The sequence below is a fragment of the Lactuca saligna genome, chromosome 4, assembly GCF_052625555.1.
Source record: "Lactuca saligna cultivar CGN05327 chromosome 4, ASM5262555v1, whole genome shotgun sequence".
In the NCBI taxonomy this organism is placed as follows: Eukaryota; Viridiplantae; Streptophyta; class Magnoliopsida; order Asterales; family Asteraceae; genus Lactuca; species Lactuca saligna.
Genome location: NC_136420.1, coordinates 74,481,409 through 74,494,600, shown reverse-complemented (window position 1 = coordinate 74,494,600; position 13,192 = coordinate 74,481,409). Strand labels below are relative to the sequence as shown.

Genomic DNA, 13,192 nt, shown 5'->3' with positions numbered 1-13,192 from the left:
AAGGCGAAGGCGCGATCGTACCGCTCCTCATGAATTTGTAGCAATGTGATTCTGGGAATACTCTAATGACTTGTATTGAAAACCTTTTTGTAAACATTTCAATGAAAATCAGGTTGTTTTGAAAATTTTAAATTGGTTGTATTTTTCGGATGTTACAAGTTGGTATCAGAGCCTTGGTTTGAGTGAATTGGAGGAACACTTGTGTGACTCCAGTCTCAAATCGAGGAGAGCTTTCAAAAAGAGAATTTAAAATGGTTTTCAAAATAAGTAAAGGAGGACGCGGAGGTACGATCAGCCGGAGCCAGTAAGTAACCCCAAAATACCATACATGACAATTGTTTTATTGAGCTTTGATAGAACAGCATGCTAGAGTTAGGCTAGGGATCTTCAGGATTTATCGATGAGTTGCCTAATTTATGATGCCTGCTAGCCTAGGGTTCCTTGTGAGAGATTTCCAGTGTTCCTCTAGTTGTGAGGATAGAGCGTTGTTATGTGTGTCGCTAGGGTGTTGTGGGAGTACTTCATACAAATATGGGTTGGTGTGGAAAGTAGTATGGGCCCGTACTACTGAAAGCACGGACTCATACGCGTATCAGGGAAACCATGACCTCTAGGGTTGGGATGAGAGCTGGTTTCCGGGATAGTGGAATATGTCTGAGATTTGGTGTTTTATCTTCAGTATGGAGATTTCAGGGCACGCTGGGAGTGGATCCGGGGCAGGATCAGGAGAAGGAGAGGGAGTTCCGGGTGGGTCTGTACAACCCGAGGTTGTCAGCCAGATGAGTACGCATGAGTTGATGCGAGGATTCGTGAGATCTTGCATGATGAGGTTGCTGCATTGTTTCGGGCTGAGCTGCCAGAGTTGTTTGGGTCGATCAAGACCGCCATGGTGGAGTATTTTGATGAGCGTTATTCAGCTCTCACAGAGACGGCTGCCGCGGCAGCTACAACAGCTGTAGCAGCAGCAGGGGGAGGAGCTAGTAGAGGTTTTCAGTATCGGGACTTCGATAATACAAAGCCTCCCACTTTTGATGGAGTTCAGGATCTGATCGTTGCTATGAGATGGTTATCAGATGTGGAGGGATGTTTCTTCACGTGTTCATGCCCTGCTGATCAGAGGGTGAGGTGTGCTTTGAATCTGCTGAGGCTCGGAGCAAAGGATTGGTGGAGATTGACCACGGGGTCATACTCGGATGCGCAGAGGGCTGCGATTTCATGGGATCGGTTCAGAGAGATGTTCAGCACTCGTTATGTTCCGCAGGTCGAGAGGGAGAGATTGGCTCAGGAGTTCTTGGAGCTGAAACAGGATTCGGAATCGGTGACGGAAATCACCAGGATGTTTACTGAGAGGGCAATGTTTTGCCCTGAGTTCGCTTCGGAGCAGGCTCAGATGTACCGATATCTGAGTATGCTAAAGAGAGACATCAGACAGTTTGTGTCTGCGCAGAGGTGCGAGACTTTGCTGGAGTTGCAGGAGGCCGCCAGGCGGCGTGAGTTAGAGATTGAGTTACAGATGCGTGAGCTGAGGCAAGCTCCGGTTCAGTCGCAGCCGGTGACGAAACGGTCTAAGACCGTTGATTCTAGGATGGGAGATCAGGGTGGCCACATCTGTGGAAAGTGTGGAAGGGGTCATGCCGGGGTTTGTCGGTCCGGTGGAGCATGCCGCAAGTGCGGAAAGGAGGGACACTATGCGAGGGATTGTCGGCAGTCAGTGCCAGTTCGGGATTTGAGGATATGCTATCATTGTCATCAGGTTGGACATTTGAAGGTCAACTGTCCACGGCTTGCTGGAGGACCGGTGCAGGCTCCAGCACCGGCTATGTTGAGGATCACAGGTGGAGATCAGGGTGGAGCGGAGCCCCCAAGGGCTTAGGGTCGTGTTTTTCAGCTTGCTGCTGCGGGTATGTTTCTTTCTGATGTTTTGATTATCTATGATTGTTGTGGAGTATTGTTATCTGTGGGTTTCGTGGAATTGCGTTTCGGGTTTTCGTGTGGTATCCGTTGTTCCTTGAGGGTTTGGCGAGTTGTGATCGAGATTTCGTTCTAGTATCTTTTGTTCCCTGAAGGATCGTTATGGTTATGGATTTGTACTTCGAGCTATCGTTGATTATCTTTGTGAGGATTGGTGACGGATGCGGTGTTGGTTTGAAGGCCAGTTAGATTCTGTAGTCTGAGGAATTGATAGTTGAAGATTGGGTTCCTTTCGAGCAGGTTGTGCAGCATGGGAACATGATTGTATGAAAGTTGTTGGTGCTGGTGAAAAGCATTTTTGAGTGCATGTGTTGATTCCTGCAAGGTTGTCTGGGGAGATCGGTGATGGCAACCGGTGACTATCTGTCAGTGTCTTAAGTGGGGGAGAATTGAAAATTCTCCGGATGATCGTTGGGCCTGAGAGGTTGTTTAGCTGCTTGGGGAAATTCAGCGGTATTTCTATCAGTCGAGGGCAGGCTCGTATGAGTGAGTAACAGGTGTGCGGGGCGGAATACAGACCTAGAGCAGTTGATTGAGGAAGGCATGGGAGCAGGCCGGGATCGAGCATGTATGATGGAGATAGAATTCGGAACCCCTAGAGGGCTAGAACGGTATGCACGGAAGGATTTCCCGAAGGGATGGTTCGGAGTGATGAATGCTAGTTGAGCGGTCCGGATAGACTGTAAGCCGGTAGGCGTATCAGTCAGACCGAAGGCTCGGAGGACGGTCCAGTCAGATTGGCTGAAGGTTTTGAGAGTGGTCCAGATTGGCTGAAGGCCTGGGGAGGCGGTCCAGTCATGCTGAAGACTCTGCGAGTATGGTTGGATCGGATTGACGTTATGGGTTGCTTATGTTGCAGTGTGATTACATTGGGAGGTCTGGCCCCGGGTAGCAATCTTGAGCAGTGAAGGTAGTGCATGGGCTTGAGAGTCCCTGTGATGAGAGTTAGAGTAGTGGTGATGCATGGATGTTGGGTACGCTTTAAAGAGGTAATGTAGCGTGGGATGAGCACCATGGTGCCTGTCATGGTGACTGGGCGGACGAGTGGTTTCCTTGATAAGGAAAGAGGGAGGAATGGAATTCCGAAAAGGGAGTGCGAATTCACAGAAGTGAAAGCGGCAGTGTAGAGTTATGATTGGAGTGGTCCGTCGATGGTCCTTGAGTAGTGTGTTGCGGCGGTGGAATAAAAGCTCATTCGACTTGATATGTTGCTTTGGGCGCGGAGGGAATACCGCGACGTAGAGCCAGGGAGAGGGATTTGGAAGGGATACATAGAAAGAGTCTTGGACTCTCAGTGTGATTCTGATCAGGGTTTTGGCTACGTTTTAGCGGTTCATCCTGGAAGGATGTTCGAGGATATCATCAGTGTATCAGTTTTTCCAAACCTGAGGGTGCTAGGGCTAGATCAGCATGTGTGTGTGATTGCGAGAGGAGAACTCGGGGGAGTTACTCCGAAATGGAAGAATGGGTCTTTCGGTCGTCATGGGATGGATAGAGTGAAATTCGAATCGGGAATCCGATGGTCCGTGGCTTTATAGCCATAGGAGTCAAGTGAAAGATGAGAATTGGAGCAGTAAGGCATCATGGGTAATTCTCAGTTGTTGAGTGTGGTTATCGGAGGGTACAGTTGGTGCCCGGGTTGAGTAGGTGGTGGGGACACCGTATGGAAGGAGAAAGTGAGCTCCTAATTCTATGGTTGTACCTTGAGAGACTTGGTTCGGTCAAGGTCAAGTGGCGCGTCGTGGGAGGTAATTTGAAGATGAAATGCCGAAGGCTTCGAGGACGAAGCCTAATTTAAGTGGGGGAGAATTGTAACATCCCGAAATCGCAAGAGTAGAGTTGAAGGGCTGAAAGTGTAAGTTTTAGAGGATGACTCGGCGAGTCCATGGATGACTCGGCGAGTCAGGTCGCGGTCATGGTCGCGTGTCAAGTGGCCTACTCGGCGAGTCCATGGGATGGACTCGGCGAGTAGGTGCTGTATGGAGAAAACCCTAATTTCCGGGGTTGAGCCCTATATAAAGAGCATTATACCCCTCCACAGCCTCCCTTATTTCCCCCTTGAGTTCCAGAAACCCTAAATACGTGGAGAGATCATTTGTGGAGCAAATTAGAGCTTGGAGAGGTGTTGTTTGAAGAGATCTTGAAGGAGAAGTGGCTTGGATCAAAGGGCTTTGCTTGGATTCGAGTTTGGCTGCTATTGAGGCATCTTTTGGAGGTAATATCTTCGTCCTTAGGCTGTGCATTCCTAGTTTCATCATTTTGGGGTTTGTGGGGAGTATGTCTTGGAATGTTTTGGAGTTTGGAGGATAGATCTGAGGTTGCTACCTCAGATCTGGAATATTGAAGGCCTAGAGTGCATTAAAGTTCCCGTGTTTGACTGCTTAGTGGAGCCACCATGTCCCAAACCTTGGTTTTAAGGTGAGTATGGCTTAAATCTCGTTAGATTCACGTAAAGTTTGACACTTTACGTGATGGATGGATTGTAGGAGGTTGGATCTATGTTTTGGATCAATTGCATGGCCTGAAATGCTTCTGTATGGATTCAGATAGGTGGTACTCGATGAGTCACATGGGTGGACTCGACGAGTTGCTTGAAGATGGCCTGGGACTCGACGAGTTGGAAGAACAACTCGGCGAGTAGGTTGAAGATGGCCTTGGACTCGACTAGTCCATTTGGACTCGGCGAGTCTTGTCGAGGGAGTCCCAATATTTTTGGTTGAGTCGATGAATTGGTGAGTCAAGGGATGACTCGGTGAGTTGGGTGCGAGTGGACTCAGAGTTGTTGGACTCGGCGAGTTGGGCCGCTAATTGAGGGAAGTTCTGAGCATAAGGACTCGGCGAGTCATCGGGATGACTCGGCGAGTAGGGTCAGTCAGGGGTTGACTTTGACTCGTCCAAGGTTGACCAGTTGTCTTCCAGGGGTATTTTGGTAATTAAGGGTATTTATTGAGTTGTATGTTTTGATGTTTAGTGGAGGAGTTCGTGCCAGAGTTCGGAGCAGCAGGATCTTATCTTTTCAGCCGGCAGTTTCGAGGTGAGTTATCCTCACTATATCAACAGGGTCTAAGGCACCAAGGCCGGCCCTTTATTGTATTGAGATTCGGTTATGGATATTATGTTATTGTTTGATGTGTCTGCATCCTGGTAGCTAGGATGGTACATGCTAGGAGGCCTTGTTAAGGTCAGTTTTCCCGATATACAGAGTGATGCTATGCTAGTGACCGGTTAGGTCGGTAACCCGGTTAGGGCAATGATATGCTATGTGATCTGCTTGTTCGGTTTGTTGACTATGACTGTTATATGAATGTATGTTTTGTGCACATGGTTGTTTGGACTGGAGATGGGTTGAGGCGGGTCCTGCTTTGTGCTGTAGGCCATGATACCCAGGGCGGACCGGTTGTTCCGAAGGCCCAGCGAGCGGTCCGGATAGGTTGTAGGCCCCACGAGGGCGGACCAGACGTGCCGAGGCTCGGAGAGTGGACCAGGCCGACTGAAGGCCCGATGCGGGCGGACCAGTCACACTGTAGACTCGGAGAGTGGACCAGGTGGGTTGAAGGCCCGATGCGGGCGGACCAACCCCACTGTAGACTCGAAGGACATGACTAGACCCGGAGAATGGATCCGTTGGACTGAAGGCCCGATACGGCGGACCAGCCACACGGTAGACCCGATATGCATGGTTGTTCTATGTTCTGTTATGTTATGTATGATTTGTATGTTTTGGACCTGAAGGTCGTAGCCTGGAAGGGCGTATACGTGGTTGGTATTATGGGGTATCTCACTAAGCTTTCGGGCTTACAGTTGTGGTTTAATGTTTTTCAGGTTCTTCAGTAGACTGTGGCAAGGCGAAGGCGCGATCGTACCGCTCCTCATGAATTTGTAGCAATGTGATTCTGGGAATACTCTAATGACTTGTATTGAAAACCTTTTTGTAAACATTTCAATGAAAATCAGGTTGTTTTGAAAATTTTTAAATTGGTTGTATTTTTCGGATGTTACATGTTTACTTTGATGTTTTGTTATGAATATTCTATTTTATAAGCATGATTGTGATGTTTTGGATACTTGACTTATGTTTTGATAACCATGGTTTTATTTAATAATTAAAAATGAAATTTGTGGGACCATATTTTATGTATGTTACAAAAACGTATAGTTTGTGGGTGTTTTTTGTACAAAAAGTTTACTTAGATGGTGTTTTTGAACATACCAAATTTGGATGGTGATTTTTGAACGATTTTGAAACATTGTTACCTCTTTGAGTCATTTCTTATTATTTTTTTCCTTTACTTATTTTTACCGGTAATTTCCGGTCACCACATGATCAAATTTGAACAAAGAATGTAATTTGTTGGTGTTTTTTGTACAAAATTACAAATGTTTTACTTGGATGGTATTTTTTGGACACACCAAACTTGAATGATATTTTTTGAACGATTTTGAAACATAGTTACCCATATAAGTCATTTTCCCTTTTTGTAAGTTGAACTTAAAGCAACTGAAAGATGTCTCGTGAAGGAAGGTGCACGATAGTGGAGCACAACAGTGAAACCCAATTCAACTTGTACAATGTGCATCATAAGTTATACCATTAGCTACAGTGATTTTACACACAAAAGAAAATTTATATTTTGTATATATTTATAATAAAATCATATTTTTTATTTAGAAATTATAATAAACTTTAATAGTACTTATAAAAAAGTAATGGATCCAAAATCAACTTAGTTGTCCTCTTTTTCAGCAAACAAAAAAATCATCCTAGATATCATTATTAGCAAAAATGTCAAATAAAATTTTCCCGCATCCATTTTGCATGAAGAAATCTTCACCATTACCCACTTTCAACTGTAACATGGTAAAAGAAATACCAAATAAGGTCAAAAAAAGTTAGAATATTAAAATTATAATCAATCAAATCCAAAAGCATGTACCCTTGGGGCTGGAAGAACACGACCTTCAACTTGTGTAAAGTTGTTGTTTATTGAAAATTTGAAATCCCACATGATTTCAACAAAGGTTCTGCATCATAGTTATTGAGTTTTAAAGACAGTAAAATACACAAAGAAAAATATAAAAAAAATCCCAATTCTATAATCAATGAATAAAATCACTCGAAAGTTTAAGAATTGTACATCGCTTAAAACCCTCATTCTTTCCTGAGGCTTTTCTGTGGGATTTCTCACAAAAAGAAATGGAGTTTCTTCTCCATCGTAAACCGCCACCATGGTGACCGCGAATATCTTCAAGTGATGGAATCTTCCTCAAAAGGCAACCATAGATAAAGAAGACAGAGAGAATTAGGGTTTTAGAGAGAAAATCAGGAAAATGAGGTGATTAATATTTTTGGCGAGATTTATGGTCTTGCTCATCAATTCATGATTTCTAGTATCTCCAACTTAGAACATTGAATACATGATTCCATAAAATCAGGAACAAAACACTAATCAATCGGATTTAATGCATTAGGAGTCTAAAATAGCACGAGGGGAAAATCGGTAGTTCAGTTTGAGTATAGAAGGGCTGAGGAAATGCCACATGGAAAAAGAGATACTCTTTATTAGAATAGGATTGATGGGTAGTTACAAAAATTAATAAAAAAAATTAACATAATATCATTATACAAATGCAACATAGTATAATTATAAAAATGCATCATTATCTTTTACCCAGACAACATTAGTTGTACTCGAGACTTCAAATCAAGTGAAACTAACATACAATAATTATCAAGACTTCAAACATAGTGCTCAAAAACAAATCCATCATTTTCTTGGACCTAGACAACATTAGATGTAATCTAGTGTCCTAGCTGATGGTTTTTACATGTAATAATATGGAAAATATCTTATACTCTTACGGGTATATGCAACATAATTTGATCTATGTCATAAATCTATTGAAGCAACATACTATTAAACAACAAAACTTTTTATTGAAATTGAAATTCACAAAAGGAATGACACACCTCTGATTTGTTATTGTAAACAAACCCTTTGATCCAACTAGATCAATCTAATAGTCTCTTGAAAATTGGTTTCAGTTGTGTGCAAGCCTCTAATGGTTCATACTCACAACACAAGAACCCTAGGAGAATTAGGAGAGGGGGAGAAATGGCAAATTTTCAGATCTTGTATACATGGTCGAAAATTCCCATGTATAACGCTCTATTTATGGCTGATTAGGAAACATCTAGAAATTCTAGTTTGAACATAAAATAATATTATTTTAAATAAGGTAATTATCTAGTTCATTGATTATCTTCATGAAGGCTTCCAGAACGCTCTAAGAGGAGCCTCCAAACTGTCCAACACAGGAAGGTTCTAGAACTTGTTCTCTGCTCAACTTTTGAATAATTATAGGTATAGTCCTTATACTTTTAGTTAATTCTAATCAACCCATAATTAATTCCAAATTAATTCTAATTAATTCTAAATTAATTCACTACTAGAAAATAGCCCTTTAATGACGTGCAAACAATGACACTCTCTGATAGAGGTCGCGCATTTGTGCGTGCCCTAAAAAACAATGTCAGTTTTGCAAAATTTGAAGGTAGAGGATACGGATTTGTGCGTGCCCTAAAATTAGCGTCAGAAAAGAAAATAAAGAAAATGTGGAGGGCGCCTTTCATAAAATGTGTATCGTCTAAATGTGTCGCTTTATAACATTTTAATGAAACACGAGTTTTTAAGGCGGAATTTCACCCGCCTGTTGAATCCCAAAACTTAAACCCCCAGTCTCTTCCAATTAGCAAGACAAAGCCCTAGGCCTTCATCTTCATAGCCGCATCACACCACCACCTAACCTCCGATCTCGCACCTCCAAGTGTCTCCGACCATTCTTTCCTGTAGCACTACACTGATAACAAAACCCCCATCACTATTTTAGGTCACCATTCACCAACAGCCTCACTATTCTGAGGCTTTAAAATCGAGTGTTCATTTGACCATAAAGTCAAAATTGAATCGCATGTTCATTCGACACAAAGTTATTGATACGGCCAACGACGCCTCCGCCTCCGGTCTCTAGTCGACGACACCGACGAAGCCTACTCCTCCGGCCGCTTCCGTCTCCCCCTTCTTTCACGTTGTTTACAGGTACGATCCATCATCCATGAGACCATAAAGCCTTGTTCTCATCTTCTATATCCAAAAACCCCCTTCTCTTTTCCATAACCTAATTAACTCTTTTCATTTCCTTCTTCAACCATGAAAGAATCGACATAAAGCTAGGGTTCCATCAAGGGGGAAGAACACTATGCTGTGGAGATCATCACCCAACGATCACAAGTCACGCTTTCCTATTACGTAGCCACCGTCATCACCACTCTGGAAGAAATCCAGCCATGAGAGGTAAGACATCGACCTCTGTTTCTACACCATTATCGTTGTCTAACAAGGATGCTTGGCATAACTTTAGTTTCTCGTGAAGTCAAGTATGTAATCCTTCATTTCAAACTATCTTTCTGGACATTAAGCATTCTTTAAACAGTTTATGAGTTTTACTAACATATAGAGCAACAAGTTTTACTAATATATAAAGGCTGGCATGTTTGGATTTCTTATGAATTTTATGAATCCATTTTATTAGGTTACAGTATGATCTATCTAGCAGCGGATAGGAAAAAAGATGAAAAGTGTTGGTAAGATAGTGTCCATATCAATCCATTGTCATCGGTAGCAAGAGACATGTGAGTCTCATGACCTAATAGGAAGTCTCCCAGACAGTGTTTATGGCTCCACATCCCATCTGTAGGGATAGTTTGGGAACCTGCAGATTAAATTAGTATACCTAATGGACCTACAAACTTGTATTGCTAGTATCTGCCTCTTGTTTTATTGATATTATCTTCTTTCACTGTTTTGTATCCATATTTTATTTACATGCTTATCCAACTGTGTTGCAGTTTTACTAAATTGGTCATTGCAAATAGGGATAATCTTGCAGATTCAATCACTCCAAATCTGAGCCTGAAAACTCTCTCCCACGAATTAAGGGTAGTTGAACCCTATGAGGTACCTTGAGCTGAAGGGCTTGTTGTGAGGGTAGTTGTGTCTGTCGAGAAACATCTGGAAGTGAGAAAGAAGTTTAAAAATATACTTTAGAATGTGTGCCTGTTTGGAATGTGTGTTCAGGAGTTTGGATCAGAGTGTGGGGGCCCAAAACAACGTTGTGTGTATATCTCCTATCTTGATTCTGTAAAGTACTTTAGACATGAGAGAAAGAGTGTGAGTGGTGAATCACTTAGGACCTTTGTTTATCTTGAAATATTGGTACTTCAACTTCTTTCACTTCTCTTTTCTTTACTTTATGAACAGTTGTGTTGGTGTGTTGATGAACTTGATTAAAAGTATCTCTTTTGTTTTTTCGCCTATGTTATGATGATCATCAGATTGGATACTTCGAGTATTGCAAGACATGGGGTTTCACCACCTGTTATATATGGGCCTGTCCTCTTATAAAAGGAGAAGATTACATTTTTTACTGCCATCTAGAGACTCAGAGAACACCAAAGCAGGATAAGCTACGAAAGTGGTACCTCTCTGTCTCTGCACATAAGGTGTTTGGTAAAATGCCTCAAAGAGTATGTTTTTTCTGATTACAAGTTTTTTTTTTTTTTTTTTTTTTTTTAGGTACAAGTCAATGCTAAATAAAGTGTCGGAAGATGGTGTTGTTATGGACTGCACAAATTTATACAATCAGTTTTTTGTTGCTAGTGGAGAGGGGAATACAAAGATAACTGCAGCTTGTTTGCCATTTTTTGATAGTGAGTATTGGTCAGTGGCAGCTGAAAATGTAGTTAGGAAACTTGAAGTGGAAGAAACTAGTGATGGTGAATTGCAAAGCAAGCTGCCTAACAAGAGAATCTTGAAAGCCATGGGACACGATAAACCTGATGTTGCAGTCAAGGATGTGTTAGTGATGCAAAAGTTAATCTTTTTGCTTGCTGTATATGCTGGCTCACTTAGACTAATATTCTTCTTTCTTGATTTTACTTGTAGTTGGGCCAAACTATTCTACCTGTGAAGGAAAACTTTATGATTGTCCATTTACAACATGTTTGCACTCAGTGCCATGAAGTGATATTATCTGGAAGCACATGGTTTTGTAGCCACTGCAAAAAGATTCAACTATGTTCAAGGTAAATGAGCTCTTTGTTTTTTTCATCTCTTTCTCTTAAATAAAAACTTACGTGTTTACTGATGATTATAGTGTGCTTCGCTGCATATGTTTTAATGTTGAGAAGAATCTTTCCTAATATATTCAGGGACTAAATCACCCTCCTTTTATTGCTCGCAAACTGAAGAGGCGTAAAAGGAAATCCAAAGTTTTCTACAGGCTGTAAAATGATATGCTTCCTTGTCTGTTTCATATTCGATGTTATTTATTTTTAGTCTGAATTTACAGGTCTTTATTTTGGCTGGTACCATTGCTATCACCGTAGATCTCTTCCAACTCTTCTCCTCAACAAAGCCTCTGCAACCATTTTTTGTTATAATTTGAAGGAGCATCAACATTCTCGCACTTCATCAAATAATCAAGCTCGATCTTCACAGAGTAAGCAACTTAAATTGATCAAACTTGTGGTTTACTGATAATGGCATTTTCGTAATTTTTTTCATCCCTTTCCATTAAATCATACATTATAACAACTCAACTTGATCCTGGAGTCTACAAAAATCATTTTGAAGATACAACAACATCAAACTTGGCTGGATTTGCATTTGTTGTCATTATCTTGCTGGAGGCAAAATTACTGAAGGTATTATTATAACTTCTTCAATCAGACCATGATTTATGTTTCAACAACACATTTAGGTGCCTTTTTTTTTACTTAATTGGATTAAGGGAATGAGTATGTGTTGATTATGAATCGTATAAAGTCCTTTTCTAAACATTTTTTTATTCGGATTATTTTAATTAATATGAATATGTGTTGATTGTGAATTGTAGAAAGTCTTTGGCACCATTTAGGGCGATTGGGGATGTCACATAATGATGAAAGGCACACTGATTTTGGGAATATCAAACAGACATTGGAAACACTTGTCTAACAAAGGTACATTTTTAAATTTTAATAAAATCATATTCATCCAGGTGGACTCAATATTATATTATATTAATTAAAGGAAATCACTTTCTTACTTGTAAGTCGTAACTATTTATTTATTTGTAAATTTTAACAAAGGTTTTTATTTTTTTTTCATTTCTTTACAACAGGCAGCTTCAAGTACTAAAGGTGGTTCAAGTGGGTCCCCAATCGGTGTTCAAAGTCAAACAGAGCAGTTAGTTTGCCTTGCATCTCCTCTATCTGAAACTGGAATATGCTCGTTGTTGATTCTGTAGTAAGTTTTATATTTGCAGGTGAAGAGATTCAAAACTTCCAAGACTTTATAAATGTTGTATCGAAGCTTTGTGAAGGAGGTAGGGTCCCACTGGAATATATAAGCTACACAAATCGACATAGGAGGAAGTCTGTTTTAGTTACTGTTAATTGACATGAGTGGTATGCATCCCCTCGGATTTACACTCGTGATGATAATTCTGGTCTATGGATTGGAAAACAAGCTCTTTCTCCTGGATGCAATTTTTTTTTTTTTTTTTTTTTTTTTTTATCTTGGACAACAGTTGGTTAATGGTGTTAAAACTGATGATGGATCTGACACTGGAGTAAAGAAAAGGAGGGTAGGTGAAGAGCTGATTATAATTTAAATTAAGAACCTAAAACTAAAATTGAGAGTCGGGAAGACAAAGGTGTAAAAGATTCTCAAGGTACAATGTACAATTACAACATCTGATTTACCAAAACGCCCCTCCTATTTGTAAATATTATTTTAACTTGTAAGGTTCCTATTTTAAGGTTTATGTACCATCATCATGTATGCTAGACGGGGTCTTACTCACAACGTTTATTTTAACTTGTAATGTCCAAGCCATTCCAATTTTATACTTTGTGAGGTCACTGCTGGAAGAGATGCTACGAACCTAAAGCTCTCTCTCTCTCTTGTATTTTTTCAAACCCATGTTATATGGCTGCTGTGTTTGTTTGTTATGTGGTACAAGATAGGAGTTTAAGGTTATTTTTTTATGACTGAATTTGTTATATTATATGTAAATACGATATGTGGTTTTATCTTTGCCTTATGTATTAATTAACTATAACTACTAAAAAGAAAAATGGTGAGGCCAATGGGTCCCCTGTTTCTGCAGTTACAAGTCC

At 41.0% G+C, this 13,192-nt stretch overlaps 1 protein-coding gene across 7 annotated transcripts; it reads left to right on the top strand.

Annotated features, from left to right (window-relative positions):
- Positions 1 to 8,698: 8,698 nt before the first annotated feature.
- Positions 8,699 to 12,934, top strand: LOC145042146 (histone acetyltransferase HAC4-like). Of its 7 annotated transcripts, none has more exons than XM_078990530.1 (10): positions 8,699 to 9,068; positions 9,187 to 9,323; positions 9,878 to 10,244; positions 10,364 to 10,510; positions 10,609 to 10,886; positions 10,974 to 11,113; positions 11,240 to 11,529; positions 11,664 to 11,734; positions 11,926 to 12,031; positions 12,193 to 12,934. In XM_078990530.1, exons 3-6 carry the CDS (start codon positions 10,095 to 10,097, stop codon positions 10,996 to 10,998), a joined length of 600 nt encoding a protein of 199 aa, XP_078846656.1. In that variant the 5' UTR covers positions 8,699 to 9,068; positions 9,187 to 9,323; positions 9,878 to 10,094; the 3' UTR covers positions 10,999 to 11,113; positions 11,240 to 11,529; positions 11,664 to 11,734; positions 11,926 to 12,031; positions 12,193 to 12,934. The 7 variants fall into 7 exon arrangements, with proteins under 7 accessions (XP_078846656.1, XP_078846655.1, XP_078846652.1 ...); XM_078990529.1 differs by having other exon boundaries at positions 11,643 to 11,734; XM_078990526.1 differs by having other exon boundaries at positions 11,240 to 11,734; positions 12,193 to 12,257; positions 12,337 to 12,934.
- Positions 12,935 to 13,192: the final 258 nt, after the last annotated feature.

Excerpts from the sequence above, each read along its gene's own strand:
- LOC145042146 (XM_078990527.1), top strand. The coding sequence starts at position 10,095 with ATGTGTGTTCAGGAGTTTGGATCAGAGTGTGGGGGCCCAAAACAACGT. Across the intron at positions 10,511-10,608 it reads ATAAGCTACGAAAGTGGTAC|AAGTCAATGCTAAATAAAGT; the intron begins CTCTCTGTCTCT and ends TTTTTTAGGTAC. Across the intron at positions 10,887-10,973 it reads GATGTTGCAGTCAAGGATGT|TTGGGCCAAACTATTCTACC; the intron begins GTTAGTGATGCA and ends TTTTACTTGTAG.